Source organism: Petromyzon marinus, unplaced genomic scaffold (genome assembly GCF_048934315.1).
Source record: "Petromyzon marinus isolate PM22_M1 ecotype Great Lakes invasive population unplaced genomic scaffold, UKy_Petmar_22M1.pri1.0 PM_G_Scaffold_7, whole genome shotgun sequence".
Classification (NCBI taxonomy): Eukaryota; Metazoa; Chordata; class Hyperoartia; order Petromyzontiformes; family Petromyzontidae; genus Petromyzon; species Petromyzon marinus.
This window is the reverse complement of record NW_027423024.1, coordinates 2,238,285-2,258,502: the sequence shown is the minus strand read 5'-3', so window position 1 is coordinate 2,258,502 and position 20,218 is coordinate 2,238,285. Positions and strand designations below refer to the sequence as shown.

The 20,218-nt window shown below is 46.4% G+C and overlaps 2 protein-coding genes across 2 annotated transcripts; one reads left to right on the top strand and one right to left on the bottom strand.

Annotated features, from left to right (window-relative positions):
• Positions 1–216: 216 nt before the first annotated feature.
• LOC142920160 (uncharacterized) lies at positions 217–5,331 on the top strand. The gene is made up of 2 exons (XM_076062630.1): positions 217–240; positions 2,036–5,331. Exons 1-2 carry the CDS (start codon positions 217–219, stop codon positions 3,971–3,973), a joined length of 1,962 nt encoding a protein of 653 aa, XP_075918745.1. The 3' UTR covers positions 3,974–5,331.
• A 1,217-nt stretch (positions 5,332–6,548) lies between these two features.
• On the bottom strand, positions 6,549–19,591 carry LOC142920159 (uncharacterized). Its single transcript, XM_076062629.1, has 3 exons — positions 19,468–19,591; positions 8,845–10,056; positions 6,549–6,563 (listed from the first exon to the last, which is right to left on the bottom strand). The coding sequence occupies exons 1-3, from the start codon at positions 19,516–19,518 to the stop codon at positions 6,549–6,551; spliced, it is 1,278 nt and encodes a 425-aa protein (XP_075918744.1). The 5' UTR covers positions 19,519–19,591.
• Positions 19,592–20,218: the final 627 nt, after the last annotated feature.

The following is a 20,218-nucleotide window of genomic DNA, read 5'->3' as shown; positions in this document are numbered from 1 at the left end:
CCCCGCTTGTGACGTCACCACTCAGCATTACTTCATCGGCGTGAAACGCCAGGGGGAGGTGTACCTCGCTAGTGACGTCATGTCACCAAGGTATTCATCCGTCCATCGCGCTCTTGAACGTGACGTCACCTCCGCGTGGGTCACTGCCGTTATCGTTCCAGTGCCAATCCTTATTTGGGCAAAGATACGCCCAGTGACTGGTGGCTCATTAACATAATGTGTCCGTTAAAGCCGTCGCAAGTTTGTTGCGATGGGTTCAGCGCCCACACCCCCATCCCTCGATATATGGATAGGCGTCATTAACATAATTTATTCAGTTACAGAGCCGCTTGTGGTAGGGAAGTGACGTCATACTACTTCCTGCTGTCGCTAGGTAACAGGAAGCTGCCGTGTGTGCGCTTGCACTGAAATCCGAGGTGAGAAATTCTCATCGTGGTGGTCGTTGTGGTGGTGGTGGTTGTTGTTGTTGTTTACCAAGGTAGAGCCTCTCTCTCTCGTAGGGATGTCAGTTGAGTAGCAGCGAGCATGGGAATCGATGTCCAAGTTGGAACTTTACAACGCGGGGCCTAGCCACGCGGGGCCTTGCCTCCTGCCCTCGCCTGATTGCATTCACTTTAATTATCTCGCTTTAAGTTTAATTTGCCTTCACCCGGATCGCCACTTTGTAGCTTTGTTTTGTTGTAAATATTCACGCAGTTTTTATATTTTTCACAAGGCCAAGCCCGCTTGAGCTGCTATACCGCTCTTGTTATCAGAAGCGACCTGCCCACAACAACACAAGGTGAGGCTTTGTCAACGTGTGTGAATGTTTTGACTTAAAACTTTGGTGACTGCAGGAATTAATATTTTTGGTTCTTTCGGTAAAGTCACATAGATAGAAAATTTAATGAAAATAACAGAAAATAAAAATAATTTTAAAAATTGTAAATAAAGCTAAAAAAACTGACGTCGTTTTGATCGCAACACAAGTGGTCTTAATTTAATGTAATTGTATTATCTGTTATTGTTATTTTCTGTCTACGTAACTTTGCTGAAAGAAACAAGAATACGTGTGTCAATGTCTATCGGTCAAAGACGCTATACGGAGAGATGTGCAAACTCCAAATATACAGCAGGCGTCACGGTCGGGATCAAACCTACGACTTCCTGTACACCAGGTGAGGTAGTTAACATCTCACCACGGAGAGAGACACGCAAACTCCAGTTAGCCTCGGCTATGTTCGTTGATCCTCGATTAATTACTTGGTGTAGTGAGGAAGCATTAATGCTGAGCAGATGAAGGTGGCCAGGTATGATTCTGGACACGCCACCGCCAGTGTGTGACAGTGTCAAGTTTGTGTTTGCAGTAAAGTCTATCAACTCTATTGAACACGGAGGTTATATCAAAACAATAGTTTACTTTTGTTTTCCTCTGGAACTCTTTGTAAGAATGGAAACAGGAGGTGAACACAGCACGCACATGCAGCTGAAGTCGGAACTGTTCATCCCAGCATTCAAGGACATCTGAGCCTGGATTCACACCTCTAAGTTGCGATTGAACATTAATTTATGAATTTCTGCCTAACACAAATAGTATTGTTTTCAACACCCTTTGCTATGTCAGCTGAATTTAGCTCTCATAAATATTCCTTTTGTAGCCAGACAGCTATAATTGTGTGCTCGGAGTTTTTGGTGAACATTCATTTTGAAGATACGAGGGCTTCCAGGCATGTTTATAACCATTTGCCCTCTCATTGTGCGCCATAACAGCCCATGTGATGAATTTGGGACACTTTTCCACTATATCATGAATATATGAATAAGTATAGACACACGTGTTACTGTGTATGTATGCTTTCCTCTGTGCATCGATACTGACGTGTAGATGGTGTGGATATTATTTTTTTCTGTCTGCAGCTGACGCTTCCTCTGACGCTTCCTCTGCAGAATTGGTCTGATGGAGCAAATGCACTCAGCGCAGCTCGGTAGGACAAGTCAACAATGCGACTGGTGTGCATACAGCACGGATCGGACTGGAGATTTGAAACGGCACAAGAGAACTCACACAGGAGAGAAACCCTTCAAGTGCAGTGTGTGTGGGAAGGCGTTTGCAGATTCATCTACTCTTGTAGCACACCAGAGAACACACACGGGAGAGAAACCCTTCAAGTGCAGTGTGTGTGGGAAGGCATTTTCACGGTCATCTGCTCTTGTAACACACCAGAGAACACACACGGGAGAGAAACCCTTCAAGTGCAGTGTGTGTGTGAAGGCGTTTGCACATTCATGTACTCTTGTAGCACACCAGAGAACACACACAGGAGAGAAACCCTTCAAGTGCAGTGTGTGTGGAAAGGCGTTTGCATATTCATCTGCTCTTGTAATACACCAGAGGACACACACAGGAGAGAAACCCTTCAAGTGCAGTGTGTGCTTGAAGGCGTTTCCACGTTCATCTCTTCTTGTAGAACACCAGAGAACACACACGGGAGAGAAACCCTTCAAGTGCAGTGTGTGTGGGAAGGCATTTTCACGGTCATCTGCTCTTGTAACACACCAGAGAACACACACGGGAGAGAAACCCTTCAAGTGCAGTGTGTGTGTGAAGGCGTTTGCACATTCATGTACTCTTGTAGCACACCAGAGAACACACACAGGAGAGAAACCCTTCAAGTGCAGTGTGTGTGGAAAGGCGTTTGCATATTCATCTGCTCTTGTAATACACCAGAGGACACACACAGGAGAGAAACCCTTCAAGTGCAGTGTGTGCTTGAAGGCGTTTCCACGTTCATCTCTTCTTGTAGAACACCAGAGAACACACACAGGAGAGAAACCCTTCAAGTGCAGTGTGTGCGTGAAGGCATTTGCACGTTCATCTCTTGTAGTACACCAGAGAACACACACGGGAGAGAAACCCTTCAAGTGCAGTGTGTGTGGGAAGGCGTTTGCAGATTCATCTGCTCTTGTAATACACCAGAGGACACACACAGGAGAGAAACCCTTCAAGTGCAGTGTGTGCTTGAAGGCGTTTCCACGTTCATCTCTTCTTGTAGAACACCAGAGAACACACACGGGAGAGAAACCCTTCAAGTGCAGTGTGTGTGGGAAGGCATTTTCACGGTCATCTGCTCTTGTAACACACCAGAGAACACACACGGGAGAGAAACCCTTCAAGTGCAGTGTGTGTGTGAAGGCGTTTGCACATTCATGTACTCTTGTAGCACACCAGAGAACACACACAGGAGAGAAACTCTTCAAGTGCAGTGTGTGTGGAAAGGCGTTTGCATATTCATCTGCTCTTGTAATACACCAGAGGACACACACAGGAGAGAAACCCTTCAAGTGCAGTGTGTGCTTGAAGGCGTTTCCACGTTCATCTCTTCTTGTAGAACACCAGAGAACACACACAGGAGAGAAACCCTTCAAGTGCAGTGTGTGCGTGAAGGCATTTGCACGTTCATCTCTTGTAGTACACCAGAGAACACACACGGGAGAGAAACCCTTCAAGTGCAGTGTGTGTGGGAAGGCGTTTTCAGATTCATCAAATCTTCAAGTACACCAGAGAACACAGAAGCATCAGAAGATCTGCAAGGAGTGGAGTCTGAAATCCACTTGTGAAAGTCAAAGTGCCACCATGAGCCCATCCCTCATTAAACAAGAACCGGAAGAAAATTCCAGCTTGGACACTTTTAAAGGTATCGAGGTGAAATATGAAGAGGTGATGGTGAAGAGGGAAGAAGTGATGGTGAAGAGCGAAGAAGTGAAGGTGAAATGTGAAGAAGTGATGGTGAAATGTGAAGAAGTGAAGGTGAAATGTGAAGATGAAGATTCAACTCCAAAATGGGACCTTCTAATCGATGGAGGCAACGTGAAGCAGGAGGAGAATTCTGACTGTGAGGCAGAGCGAGGCAACTCTCAGCAGTTTGTGGAAGTGGAGGTGTGGGTGGACTTCCTAGACAATACAAAGTCAAGTGGAGACCCGGTAGATGTGTAAGCCAGAGACGATGTCGCTCCAATAGATGCACCTTTGTCACAGGCCTTTAATGACAAGAATGTGAAGTTGAACACTCAATTCCTAGGTTTAACCTGCAGAGTAAGAGCGAGCGGCCAGTCTTTGTGGACCTGTGGGTTGGGTCAATCTCTGACCAGGAGCGAGAGCCAATACGCTCCCAAGCATTCACGATGTTCTAATGATAATTGCTTTTACATGGTGCTTGCTTAATCGCCTCGGCAACTCGGAGTTTCGTATCTCGTCTGAGATGCTCGAAGAGCATCCCCAGGTAGCAGCTGCCCCTGTGTGGCACAAGGTGGTGGCCCTGCACCGGCCTGCATGTGGACAAGAGCCTGTCAGTAGGGGGCGATGATTGATGCATCATCTCAGTTGTGTAGTTTGTCGGCAATCTTGATTCGAAGCTTTTGTGACTGCAGGAATCCACACTCTCAAGTTATTTCGGTAAAGTCACCACGTGGGTAGAAACATAACAGATCACGGCGTTTATATCACAACACAAGCAATCGTCATCAGGTGGGACAACCACAGCAAGAAGAAGACGCTGAAGTAGGCGCCTACTTCAGCAGTTTTGTCTTGCTGCTGTGGTTGTCCCACCTGATGACGATTGTTTGTGTTGCGATCTAAACTCCGTGATCTATTATTTGTTGGCAATGTTTAGAATTTGCTACATTTTGACCCAGATGCAAGCATGCAATGGCCTACTCGTTTTGAATGACACTACAATAGTTTGTTGTACATACACTGTTAAGCAGGCGGTGCGTATTTTTAAAATAGCTTCTTAATACGATGTAACCTGATGCAGTATATTTCACTGCAGTAATTCAATTTTGTTAATATGCCTGTCAATAATTACGAATGAATACTTCTCTGTGCGTATTTTAAATGTTATTCTTTTATAAGGTGATGTTGATATTGAAAACTGACACATAACTGGCATGCCATAAATAGGAAATTAACTCTGCTTATTCGAATCAATGTATTCGTATATATGTTGATAAACTGTTTCAAGCAGATTGTCTCTAACGGCGACTACAGGGACCACGTGATTGTTTAAAAATGTATTTGATTATAACTATAATTGCCTACAATTCGTCATGTGTAGCTTATTTAGACTATAATTTATTCACTACCCAAAATGTATTTACTTGAAAACATAGAGCTGATATTTGTAAGCAATGTCTTTGTTATTTTTACGTTTGAAAACAAATATTTGCACAAATTTAACTTGTTCAGATACAAGGTGAATTCACAAGGCTTGGTAAAAAATCCAATATTTCAGAATTTTGCCTTAACGGAGAATATTTTTTTTAAATGTTGGTAAAAATAAAGATTCAGAAGTATATATTGTGCCGTGTCTACAATTTTACTGTAAAGTGGAATTGGTAAAAAAAATGATGGTTCAATGAGCCACTCTGTCTACGGGAAAGCTACCCATACGGATGCTTACCTGAAACCGGATTCCCACCACCATCCATCCCAGAAGAATTCCCTCATCAAGACTCTGCACCATAGAGCCCAATGCATATCCGACCAGGAACACATAGCCAGTGAACTCAAGCACGTACACCAAGCTCTTAAGGCTAATGGTTACTCCGACTACACAATCCGCAAAGCTATCACTCCAACCATGAAGAAGGACCCTCTTGAGGAGACTTTCAAAACCATCACTTTACCCTACATTGCGGGGATCACAAAAGAGATCTCCAAAATCTTGACTAAAGACAAGATCCAGTTCCGTTTCAACACATTACATAAAATCCGTGATCTGGTTCCGTCTGTAAAAGATGTGATTCCGGACATACAGTACCCTGGCGTCTACAAACTAAGTTGCCTCTGTGGTAGTAGTTACATTGGAGAAACTAAACGCCATGTCTCGGACCTCATTCGTGAACAGAATGCAGACCTAAAAAACGGTAGGACCAACACCTTGGCCGTGGCAGATCACTGTTATTATTCAGTAGGCTCACATAACATTGACTTCTCCAAGACGGAGGTTCTTTGCAATCCATCTGGCTACCATGAGAGATTCGTTCATGAGGCTATCCACATATACACAGAGACAATTTCAACCGAGAGGAAGGAATTCTGGCTTCGCAATCATTGGAAGGATTTGATAAACCATTTCGGGTCTTAAATGATTGTTCACACTTATGGTGGCTTTCAGACCGCATCCATTATTTTCGTCTCCCCCCTCCTCTATCCCGAACATAGATGGGCTCGTCCATCTGAATGACTGTCAAATCGCTCTCCGTGGTGCTAACATTAAAAAAACGCCACTTTTTTCAAATTTTCTTGCTGTGGTTTTCACACCTGATGATGAATGCTTGTGTTGCAGTCGAAACGTTGTGAGAATTTTTATTTTATATTTTTATTATTTTTCTTGTTGTGGTTTTCACACCTGACGACGATTGCTTGTGTTGCAGTTGAAACGTCGTGAGAATTGTATTGTTTTATATTTTTATTATTGTATTATTTCCCTTCTACGTGGTGACTTTACCGAAAGAACCAAGAACATGAATTCCTAGCAGTCACGAAAGCTTAAAATCAAAATTTATTTTTACTTCGTTAACACCTTTCACGTTCGCACGACGCTAATTTTTTGCGACAAGAGGTTTCATTACCACAGGTTACACGTGCAGTGGGTCCAAGACGAGGCGAGACGGTTCGCTGGAGGCAACACGTTTATTCAACAAGGGAACCACAGCACAGAGGGGTGACGACCCCTCACAGCCGATAACCTCAGGAGGCAGTCCCTCCACACTACGGTGCCCTTACTCTGGTTCTAGCGCTAACCCTACACTGGTTATGTCTGAACCCGACCCTAGCCAGGGTCACTGGGCTCTTCGCTTCAGGGTCTTCAGGGTCTTCAGGGTAGCGCTCAGAGACTTCTTCAGAGCTTCAGGTGGACGAGGACCGCCAAACCCGTTCAGGGGTCCGGCTTTTATCCCCGTTCCAGGGTCTCTCCGCCCCTGGCCAAGCCTTCTGGAACTCTCTAGGGGGCCCTGGAACATCCCCCAGCCCCCCCCCCCCCCCCCATCTTGGGGTCTGGGGGCCCTGTTCGTCACACCTGGTCTGTACACCACCCCCTGCTGACACATGTCCGCTATTACAGGTCAGCTCCCGTGGTAATACGCATACAGCCCAACAATGGCGTTACATCATCCCCCCCCCCCCTTGTAGCATCCAGGCGTCTGCTACGTTCACAGGAAGCCCTAGACGCATGCACAAATATGCTCAAGGTGCCATGTCATACGTTCAAGCGTATGGATGTCCCCGACTTATTTATTACCTTTACATGTAATCCAGCTTGGCCTGAGATAAAACAAAAATAATAATAACTTTCATTCGGCCAGACACCCAGCCGTCGATACGACTTCACAGCCAGGGTGTTCAGACAAAAGCAAGTCAAATTCATCGAGAGCATTCACTGAGAGTCGTGTTTTTTGGAGAAACGATGCTGGATGTACTCAACTGAGTGGCAGAAACGAGGACTTCCACATCATAGGGGTTTCCCCTTTTTTTGTGGCAAGAAAACTGAAACCTTTTGGCGTCCTCTGGTCGAGCACCAATTGGGTCGAGGCTCTCAAGAAAGCCGTCCCTTGGTGTGGAACAAGCGGTTTCAAGGACAATTCCACATATATATTATCATAGTGCGTGTTTTTTGCTTGCATTTTGACTGCAGGTATTGTGGTTAATGCTGTAATATGAATCCTTGTAAAAAGGTTTCAGTTTGTTGCCAGAAAAAAGGGGAAAAACCCCTATTATTATATTTTGGTACTGCCAAAGGAGGTCTAATGATGTAGATGACTTCCCCACGCTCATATTTTAATCTGGCTGAAAGAAAAAAATCATCCAATCCAAATCGATGTTATATCTGTCGAGTTTCCAAATCCAGAGGAAGACCCACCACCCAGTCCCACCTCACCACCCTACACCTCACCACCCAGCCCCTCCTCACCACCCTACACCTCATCTGCTCCTCCTCACCACCCTACACCTCACCACCCAGCCCCTCCTCACCACCCTACACCTCACCACCCAGCCCCTCCTCACCACCCTACACCTCATCTGCTCCTCCTCACCCTGCATCTCCCCTCCAGCTGGTGTATCTCAGCCATGATGTCGTCTATCTGCTTGAGAATCCGGCACTCCTCCACCCTCTTGAGACTCGCCACCCTCTCCTCCTCCTCCACCCCGTCGCCCGACTTGCAGTCGCCATCATCGGCTGCACTGCGTGATCTCCGTAGTCCCCTCCTCCTCCTCCTCTTCTTCTTCTTCCTCCTCCTCGTCTTCCTCTCCTCCTCCTCGTTCTCCTCCTCCTCGTTGTCCGCCGCCTCCTCCTCGTCTCGTGCTCTGTCGACGCTCGGCTGCAGGCGGCTGGCGCGAAACTTCAGCAGCAGCCTGCGGACGCCCCCCGTAGACTCCACCACCTCCTCCTCCTCGTCCCTCCGCTCCTTCACCTCGTCACCCTCCACCACCACCTCCTCCTCCTCGTCGTCCGTCCGCTCCTTCACCTCGTCACCCTCCACCACCACCTCCCCCTCCTCCTCCTCGTCCCTCCGCTCCTTCGCCTCGTCACCCTCCACCACCACCTCCTCCTCCTCGTCCCTCCGCTCCTTCACCTCGTTACCCTCCACCACCACCTCCTCCTCCTCGTCGTCCCTCCGCTCCTTCACCTCGTCATCCACCACCACCTCCTCCTCCTCGTCCCTCCGCTCCTTCGCCTCGTCACCCTCCACCACCACCTTCTCCTCATCCCTCCGCTCCTTCACCTCGTTACCCTCCACCACCACTTCTCCCTCCTCCTCCTCGTCGTCCCTCCGCTCCTTCACCTCGTCATCCTCCACCACCACCTCCCCCTCCTCCTCCTCATCGTCCCTCCGCTCCTTCACCTCGTCACCCTCCACCACCACCTCCTCCTCGTCGTCCCTCCGCTCCTTCGCCTCGTCCCCCTCCACCACCTCCTCCGGCGATGACGATGATGATGATGAAGACGACGACGACGATGCGTCCGAGAACGACCAACAGCTGAACGACGATGACGACGCTCTCTGCTGCCGGTATTGTTGCTGAATTTGTTTCCGTCGCTGCCGCTGCTTCTCCAGGGCGCGACCCCGGCGCCTCTCGGTGGGCGGCGGCGGCTCAGCCAGCGGCCGCGGCATCAGCGAGGAGAAGTGGAACGTCGCCCCACGCGGGGCCGAGCGCCGCTTGCCCGCGACCGCCGGCGGCGGCGGCGGCGGAAGAGGAGCCGGCGGCGACGGAGGAGACGGAGGAGGCGGAGGAGGCGGAGGAGCACGGCAGGTAGAGGAGCCCGGGCAGGGATCGGGATTCGGTCCCGCCGGGCAATCCGCCGCCGCCGCCACCTCCCGCCGCTTGCTTAGCGGCGACCGCCCGGCCAAAACCTCCTCCTCCTCTTCCTCCTCCGCCTTCATCACCGCCTCGGCCTCCTCTTCCCCTCCTTCTCCTCTCGCTCCGCCTCCTCCTCCTCCGCCCCTCCTGCTGCTCGCCCTCATGCCCACGCCCTGCCACCAAAAGTCGAAGTGTCTCTTCCACGCCGCACGCGGTCCAACCGCGGCCTCCCTGCGTCTCTCCGCCTCCTCCGCCTCCTCCTTGCCCGCCGACTTGTCGGCACCGAGCGCCGGCCCCGACTCTCCGCCGCCGTCTCCGCGCTTCGGGGCGACCCTCGGGCCGATTCCCGGCGTCGGCCGGGCGCCGCCGCCGCCGCCGCCGCGGGAGCTCTCCTGGGGGGGCGCCGCCGCCGCCGGAGTCTCCCGGCAGCGGCGCCCCCCCTCGAGAGCCCGGAACGTCACGGGGCGACGAAGATGACGGTCGTGGCGGGGAGGCCCCGGCGCGGGCCCCGGCCCCCCAGCGTCGTCGTCGTGGAGCGGGCGAGCGACCTTGGAGGGCGCCGCGTGGGACTCGGCTCCTCCTCCTCCGGCGTCTTCCGCGGAGCGCTTGGGCACCCGGATGGGCCAGGAGGAGCGAGCCCTCGCGGAGGGGGCGGCCGTGGCCATGGCCGGGGTCGGGGCCGGGGCCCGGGCTGGGGGAGGCCGTCTGGGAGGCCGCTGGTGAGGGGGGAGGGCCGGAGGAGAGGGAGGAGACGCGGGATCAGATTCCAGCATTCAGCACGCAAACGTCCTGGTAGTGGTGGTGGTATTGGTGGTAGCGGTGGTGGTCAGTGATTGTAGTGATGTTGGTAATGGTGGTGGTGATGGTAGTGATTGTAGTGTACGGTAGTAGTGGTGGTGGTGGTATTGGTGGTAGTGATGGTAGTGTATGGTAGTAGTGGTGGTGGTGGTGGTGGAAGTGGCGGTAGAAGTGGTGGTGGTGATGGTGCTAGTGGCGGTGGTAGTAGTGGTGGTGTAATGGTGGTGGTAGTGTTGCTGGTAGTAGTGGTGGTAATGGTGGTGGTGGTGGTAGTGATGGTAGTGTATGGTAGTAGTGGTGGTAATGGTGGAAGTGGTGGAAGTGGTGGTGGTGCTAGTGGTGGTGGTAGTAGTGGTGGTGTAATGGTGGTGGTAGTGTTGGTGGTAGTAGTGGTGGTAATGGTGGTGGTGTCCGGCAAAACAACCCCCTACCTCCTTGTGGTGCCGGACGGGCAATGCTGCCGTGGGCAGTGCCGGGGGGGAGGGCCAATTCGGATTGGCCTTTCCCCTCATGGCGTTTGTAACCACCACAGTGGCTAAGTGGGAGCTCTGGACAGGTGTGAAGGGCTGGAAACCCCTCCACCTCCAATTAATTACCACTAAACCACGACCACAACATTTTATAAATAAGCTTGTGCCGGAGGCCCCGGGGGGACAGGCGTCTATGACGTCTCCTGACCAAACCCCATTTGGCGGAGCCTCTCGGGGCTCCTCCAAAAACAACAAAAAAAACACTACGTGTGGCCACGTGGAATGTTCGAATGCTCACTGCGGAGGAGAGGCTGCCACTCCTCTGTCAAGAGCTGGACCGGTACCGCCTGGATCTCTGTGGTAATAAGGAGGTCCTGTGGACCGGCTCTGGCTCCTGCCACCATGAGGGGTGGACAGTCCTCTATACGGGGCAGGAGACTGCCAAACAACAGGGTGTGGCTCTTTTTCTGAATAAAAGAATGAAGGGCTGTGGGAGCGTGGTGATGAGGTGTGGGAAGCTGTAAGCTCCAGGCTACTTTGGGCTCGCCTTCCCATCAACCACAGGCGAGGAGTGGTGGTCATGGTAATTTATGCCCCCACCAAAGACGAACATCCGTGGAGGGATGCAAGCAAGGCCAATGAGTCAAATGCCTTCTATGACCTCCTGTCACAGGTGCTGGCTAAAGTGGCCCCTCGGGATAGTCATCTTGTTGGGTGACTTCAATGCCCAAGTTAGTCATGATGCTGGCACCTGGTCTGGAGTAATTGGAAGGCATCGGGCAGATCAGCTCAATAACAACGGCAGGAGGCTGCTAAATTTTTGTGCAGCCCATGGGCTTGTAATTACCAACACACTGTTCCGGCATCGGAGCATCCACACCACATCATGGATGCATGCCGGGTCCAAGCAAGAACATCTGCTGGACTACATAGTGACTGAACAGCGAATGCGAGCCCATGTCCTTGACACCAGGACCGACCGCGGAGCTGATCTGCCCACTGACCATCGACTTGTCATCTGTAAGATGCACCTGCAATTCTTCCACTCCGGTGGTGGGTGTACACCCAGGACCCCATTCAAACCCTTAGTGGCATGGTCTCAGCTAGCTGATGAAAGTTACAAACGAGAATTTCATCATCGCTTGCGGCTGGGATTGGCATCGTCTCCCACTCCTCTTGATGTCGAGGGGAAATGGGCGAGGTTTAGGACTGTAGCTCATGTAGTTGCAATGGCTGCTTTGGGTACACGGTCCAGACCTCCCCAGAGACCCTGGCTGAAAAGAGGAGGTGTTCAAGCTGGCTGAGAAAAATCGACAGGCCCACTCTCATTGGCTACAGCGTCCCACGTCGGAGAATGAGGCTTACCGCAGCCTTCGCTCGGAGGTTCGGGGAGCCGTGAGGCGCTGCAAGGATGGGTGGTGGTCGCGGGTTGCTGAGGAGATGGAGTCTGCCTCAGTGGCCCGCGATCACAAATCTCTATTTAACTCCATCAAAAAAGTAACCTGCAGCGCCACACCTATTACCGTCATTAGGGGAAAGAACGGTGATCCAATATCCGACCCCGAGGAACAGGTTTGCAGATTTTCTGAGCATTCCTGAGGTCCTAGTAAAGGGGAAATCCCTCAGCCAGGAAAACGTGGGACAAAGTGGGGATGACCCTGCTGAGGTTGCGGTGCCTCAAATATTGGAGGAAGTCACCCACTGTGATTGGCTGGCTGAGGTGCCATCCGTTGACGACAGCAAGTTGGCACAGTAGGGGGCACAGGTGGTGCATCAGCCAGTCGTCTCAGTCAGTCGACCCGTGGCACCTGGGTCTGCCCCGTGACCTCCTGCCAGCGGGCGTTCGACATTTCACGTGGCCTCAAGGTGCACATGGCCTGGCACAAGTGTCGTGGTGACGTCACCGCCACTTGGTGGCGAACTGCGGTTGTTGTTGTTGACAGTGGAGCTGCTGGTAGTATATTTGGAGTGTGAGTGTCTCTCGCCTCGTGGTCACGTGGATTTGTTTCTGGTTCCTCCGGTTTCCCCCCCTCCAGATTTAGAATTAACATCACGCATTTAAAATATTTAACTGCAATACATTTCCACACGATGAAGTCACTTTGTGTTGAGCTTTCATTTGTGATGGGCAGGTCGCTTGTGACATTAAAGACTATCAGTACACAGTACACATTAAAGACTATCAGTACACTCACCATACTTAATAACCATTACTACAGTCTACATTATAGACTGTCAGTACACTCACCATACTTAATAACCATTACTACAGTCTACATTATAGACTGCCAGTACACTCACCATACTTAATAACCATTACAACAGTCTACATTATAGACTGTCAGTACACTCATTCAGCTTAATAACCATTACTACAGTCTACATTATAGGCTGTCAGTACACTCACCATACTTAATAACCAGGCTACAGTCTACATTATAGACTGTCAGTACACTCACCATACTAATAACCAGGCTACAGTCTACATTATAGACTGCCAGTACACTCACCATACTTAATAACCATTACTACAGTCTACATTATAGACTGTCAGTACACTCATTCAGCTTAATAACCATTACTACAGTCTACATTATAGACTGTCAGTACACTCACCATACTTAATAACCAGGCTACAGTCTACATTATAGACTGTCAGTACAGTCACCATACTTAATAACCATTACTACAGTCTACATTATAGACTGTCAGTACACTCACCCAGCTGAATAACCAGGCTACAGTCTACATTCTAGACTGTCAGTACACTCACCATACTTAATAACCATTACTACAGTCTACATTGTAGACTGTCAGTACACTCACCATACTTAATAACTATTACTACAGTCTACATTATAGACTGTCAGTACACTCACCATTCTTAATAACCAGGCTACAGTCTACATTATAGACTGTCAGTACACTCACCCAGCTAAATAACCAGGCTACAGTCTACATTATAGACTGTCAGTACACTCACTCAGGTTAATAACCATTACTACAGTCTACATTATAGACTGTAAGTAAACTCACCATACTTAATAACCATTACTAGTCTACATTATAGACTGTCAGTACACTCACCCAGCTGAATAACCAGGCTACAGTCTACATTATAGACTGTCAGTACACTCACTCAGGTTAATAACCATTACTACAGTCTACATTATAGACTGTAAGTAAACTCACCATACTTAATAACCATTACTAGTCTACATTATAGACTGTCAGTACACTCACCATAATAAATAACCATTACTACAGTCTACATTATAGACTGTCAGTACACTCACCCAGCTGAATAACCAGGCTACAGTCTACATTATAGACTGTCAGTACACTCACTCAGGTTAATAACCATTACTACAGTCTACATTATAGACTGTAAGTAAACTCACCATACTTAATAACCATTACTAGTCTACATTATAGACTGTCAGTACACTCACCATAATAAATAACCATTACTACAGTCTACATTATAGACTGTCAGTACACTCAGCTTAATAACCAGGCTACAGTCTACATTATAGACTGTCAGTAAACTCACCATACTTAATAACCAGGCTACAGTCTACATTATAGACTGTCAGTACACTCACCATACTTAATAACCATTACTACAGCCTACATTATAGACTGTCAGTACACTCACTCAGCTTAATAACCATTACTACAGTCTACATTATAGACTGTCAGTACACTCACCATACTTAATAACCAGGCTACAGTCTACATTATAGACTGTCAGTACACTCACCATACTTAATAACCATTACTACAGTCTACATTATAGACTGTCAGTACACTCACCCAACTGAATAACCAGGCTACAGTCTACATTCTAGACTGTCAGTACACTCACCATACTTAATAACCATTACTACAGTCTACATTATAGACTGTCAGTACACTCACCATACTTAATAACCAGGCTACAGTCTACATTATAGACTGTCAGTACACTCACCCAGCTGAATAACCAGGCTACAGTCTACATTATAGACTGTCAGTACACTCACTCAGCTTAATAACCATTACTACAGTCTACATTATAGACTGTCAGTACACTCACTCAGGTTAATAACCATTACTAGTCTACATTATAGACTGTCAGTACACTCACCAAGGTTAAGAACCAGGCTACAGTCTACATTATAGACTGTCAGTACACTCACTCAGGTTAATAACCATTACTACAGTCTACATTATAGACTGTCAGTAAACTCACCATACTTAATAACCATTACTACAGTCTACATTATAGACTGTCAGTACACTCACCATAATAAATAACCATTACTACAGTCTACATTATAGACTGTCAGTACACTCAGCTTAATAACCAGGCTACAGTCTACATTATAGACTGTCAGTACACTCACTCAGCTTAATAACCATTACTACAGTCTACATTATAGACTGTCAGTACACTCACCATACTTAATAACCATTACTACAGTCTACATTATAGACTGTCAGTACACTCACCATACTTAATAACCATTACTACAGTCTACATTATAGACTGTCAGTACACTCACCATACTTAATAACCATTACTACAGTCTACATTATAGACTGTCAGTACACTCACCATACTTAATAACCATTACTACAGTCTACATTATAGACTGTCAGTAAACTCACTCAGGTTAATAACCATTACTACAGTCTACATTATAGACTGTCAGTACACTCACCATACTTAATAACCATTACTACAGTCTACATTATAGACTGTCAGTACACTCACCATACTTAATAACCAGGCTACAGTTTACATTATAGACTGTCATTACACTCACCATACTTAATAACCAGGCTACAGTCTACATTATAGACTCTCAGTACACTCACCATACTTAATAACCATTACTACAGTCTACATTATAAACTGTCAGTACACTCACCATACTTAATAACCATTACTACAGTCTACATTATAGACTGTCAGTACACTCACCATACTTAATAACCATTACTACAGTCTACATTATAGACTGTCAGTAAACTCACTCACCATACTTAACCATTACTACAGTCTACATTATAAACTGTCAGTACACTCACCATACTTAATAATCATTACTACAGTCTATATTATAGACTGTCAGTACACTCACCATACTTAATAACCAGGCTACAGTTTACATTATAGACTGTCATTACACTCACCATACTTAATAACCAGGCTACAGTCTACATTATAGACTCTCAGTACACTCACCATACTTAATAACCATTACTACAGTCTACATTATAAACTGTCAGTACACTCACTCAGCTTAATAACCATTACTACAGTCTACATTATAGACTGTCAGTACACTCACCCAGCTGAATAACCAGGCTACAGTCTACATTATAGACTGTCAGTACACTCACTCAGGTTAATAACCATTACTACAGTCTACATTATAGACTGTAAGTAAACTCACCATACTTAATAACCATTACTAGTCTACATTATAGACTGTCAGTACACTCACCATAATAAATAACCATTACTACAGTCTACATTATAGACTGTCAGTACACTCACCCAGCTGAATAACCAGGCTACAGTCTACATTATAGACTGTCAGTACACTCACTCAGGTTAATAACCATTACTACAGTCTACATTATAGACTGTAAGTAAACTCACCATACTTAATAACCATTACTAGTCTACATTATAGACTGTCAGTACACTCACCATAATAAATAACCATTACTACAGTCTACATTATAGACTGTCAGTACACTCAGCTTAATAACCAGGCTACAGTCTACATTATAGACTGTCAGTAAACTCACCATACTTAATAACCAGGCTACAGTCTACATTATAGACTGTCAGTACACTCACCATACTTAATAACCATTACTACAGCCTACATTATAGACTGTCAGTACACTCACTCAGCTTAATAACCATTACTACAGTCTACATTATAGACTGTCAGTACACTCACCATACTTAATAACCAGGCTACAGTCTACATTATAGACTGTCAGTACACTCACCATACTTAATAACCATTACTACAGTCTACATTATAGACTGTCAGTACACTCACCCAACTGAATAACCAGGCTACAGTCTACATTCTAGACTGTCAGTACACTCACCATACTTAATAACCATTACTACAGTCTACATTATAGACTGTCAGTACACTCACCATACTTAATAACCAGGCTACAGTCTACATTATAGACTGTCAGTACACTCACCCAGCTGAATAACCAGGCTACAGTCTACATTATAGACTGTCAGTACACTCACTCAGCTTAATAACCATTACTACAGTCTACATTATAGACTGTCAGTACACTCACTCAGGTTAATAACCATTACTAGTCTACATTATAGACTGTCAGTACACTCACCAAGGTTAAGAACCAGGCTACAGTCTACATTATAGACTGTCAGTACACTCACTCAGGTTAATAACCATTACTACAGTCTACATTATAGACTGTCAGTAAACTCACCATACTTAATAACCATTACTACAGTCTACATTATAGACTGTCAGTACACTCACCATAATAAATAACCATTACTACAGTCTACATTATAGACTGTCAGTACACTCAGCTTAATAACCAGGCTACAGTCTACATTATAGACTGTCAGTACACTCACTCAGCTTAATAACCATTACTACAGTCTACATTATAGACTGTCAGTACACTCACCATACTTAATAACCATTACTACAGTCTACATTATAGACTGTCAGTACACTCACCATACTTAATAACCATTACTACAGTCTACATTATAGACTGTCAGTACACTCACCATACTTAATAACCATTACTACAGTCTACATTATAGACTGTCAGTACACTCACCATACTTAATAACCATTACTACAGTCTACATTATAGACTGTCAGTAAACTCACTCAGGTTAATAACCATTACTACAGTCTACATTATAGACTGTCAGTACACTCACCATACTTAATAACCATTACTACAGTCTACATTATAGACTGTCAGTACACTCACCATACTTAATAACCAGGCTACAGTTTACATTATAGACTGTCATTACACTCACCATACTTAATAACCAGGCTACAGTCTACATTATAGACTCTCAGTACACTCACCATACTTAATAACCATTACTACAGTCTACATTATAAACTGTCAGTACACTCACCATACTTAATAACCATTACTACAGTCTACATTATAGACTGTCAGTACACTCACCATACTTAATAACCATTACTACAGTCTACATTATAGACTGTCAGTAAACTCACTCACCATACTTAACCATTACTACAGTCTACATTATAAACTGTCAGTACACTCACCATACTTAATAATCATTACTACAGTCTATATTATAGACTGTCAGTACACTCACCATACTTAATAACCAGGCTACAGTTTACATTATAGACTGTCATTACACTCACCATACTTAATAACCAGGCTACAGTCTACATTATAGACTCTCAGTACACTCACCATACTTAATAACCATTACTACAGTCTACATTATAAACTGTCAGTACACTCACTCAGCTTAATAACCATTACTACAGTCTACATTATAGACTGTCAGTACACTCACCATACTTAATAACCAGGCTACAGTCTACATTATAGACTGTTAGTACACTCACCATACTTAATAACCATTACCACAGTCTACATTATAGACTGTCAGTACACTCACCATACTTAATAACCATTACTACAGTCTACATTATAGACTGTCAGTACACTCACCATACTTAATAACCAGGCTACAGTCTACATTATAGACTGTTAGTACACTCACCATACTTAATAACCATTACTACAGTCTACATTATAGACTGTCAGTACACTCACCATACTTAATAACCATTACTACAGTCTACATTATAGACTGTCAGTACACTCTGGTTAATAACCATTACTACAGTCTACATTCGTGTAGGAACAACCACAAAGCACACAGATGTAGTTTTATATCACTCCCATTGTTTCCCTCCACGATGTCTCCTTTAAGCAATAAATTACTCGCGGGGTGTAAAGAAAACAGTCATCTCGACGAATACTGGCACATCTTATGCCCCTCACGAGGTAAACTATTCACAAATTAAATCGTTTGTATTTTGTCAATGACCATAGCCTCAGCACTGCCCCATAGACTCAGCACTGTCCCATAGACTCAACACTGTGCCATAGACTCAGCACTGTCCCATAGACTCAACACTGCCCCATAGACTCAACACTGCCCCATAGACTCAGCACTGCCCCATAGACTCAGCACTGTCCATAGACTCAACACTGCACCATAGACTCAGCACTGCCCCATAGACTCAGCACTGTCCCATAGACTCAGCACTGCACCATAGACTCAACACTGCCCATAGACTCAGCACTGTCCCATAGACTCAGCACTGCCCCATAGACTCAGCACTGCCCCATATACTCAGCACTGCCCCATAGACTCAGCACTGCCCCATAGACTCAGCACTGCCCCATAGACTCAGCACTGCCCCATAGACTCAGCACTGCACCATAGACTCAACACTGCCCCATAGACTCAGCACTGCCCATAGACTCAACACTGCCCCATAGACTCAACACTGCACCATAGACTCAGCACTGCCCCATAGACTCAGCACTGCCCATAGACTCAACACTGCCCCATAGACTCAACACTGCACCATAGACTCAACACTGCCCCATAGACTCAGCACTGCCCCATAGACTCAGCACTGCCCATAGACTCAACACTGCCCCATAGATTCAGCACCGCCCCATAGACCCAACACTGCCCATAAATTCAACAGTGCATATTTAAACTATCTGCGAATCACGGGCTGGACATTTGAGGCCACTTTTTACCTCACGTTTTCCCTCACGAGAGGCGATCTCGCACCCCTGGGGGGTCGTCATCGTCGTTAATTTCTGCTCCGAAATAAAAAAAATTCAAATCCGCACCTCACGACTCTCAAAATGGCGCCTGGCCGAGGAGGAGCCTCAAAAATTTTGCGGGAAAAAAAAATCCCGCGTCACGTGGCTAGGGAGGAACCAAATCTGATTGGCTCCAAGTCGCCGCTTGGACCAATCAGAGAGCTCCAAGCACCTCGCCTCACAGCAGCTCCGCTCCTGCACTGACAGATCACTGCAGAAGGTCTCTCGTCTGTAGTTGAATAGTGTAATAGTGTGTGTATCTGTGTGTATGTGTGTGTATGTGTGTCTCTGTGTGTGTGTATCTGTGTGTGTATCTGTGTGTGTGTATGTATGTATGTCAATGACTTGGCCACTGAACTGGATAATTCCAGGGTAAATCTTTTTGCAGATGACACGATACTGATTACTGCTGGCCGCTCTCCGGATGACGTGATTGCTAAGCTCCAGGGTGATTTCAACAAACTACAACATCAGCTAGTTTCTCTTAAACTAGTCCTGAATACCTCCAAAACCAAGGTGCTATGCTTCTCTCCGGGACTAAAGCAGGAAGTTATTTTTCCCCAATTACATTCCTTGAATAATTATCAAATAGAGCATGTTAATATCTATAAGTATCTTGGGGTCATCCTGGATTCAAAACTTAGTTTTGAAGATCACATTGATTATATTGGTAAAAAGACAC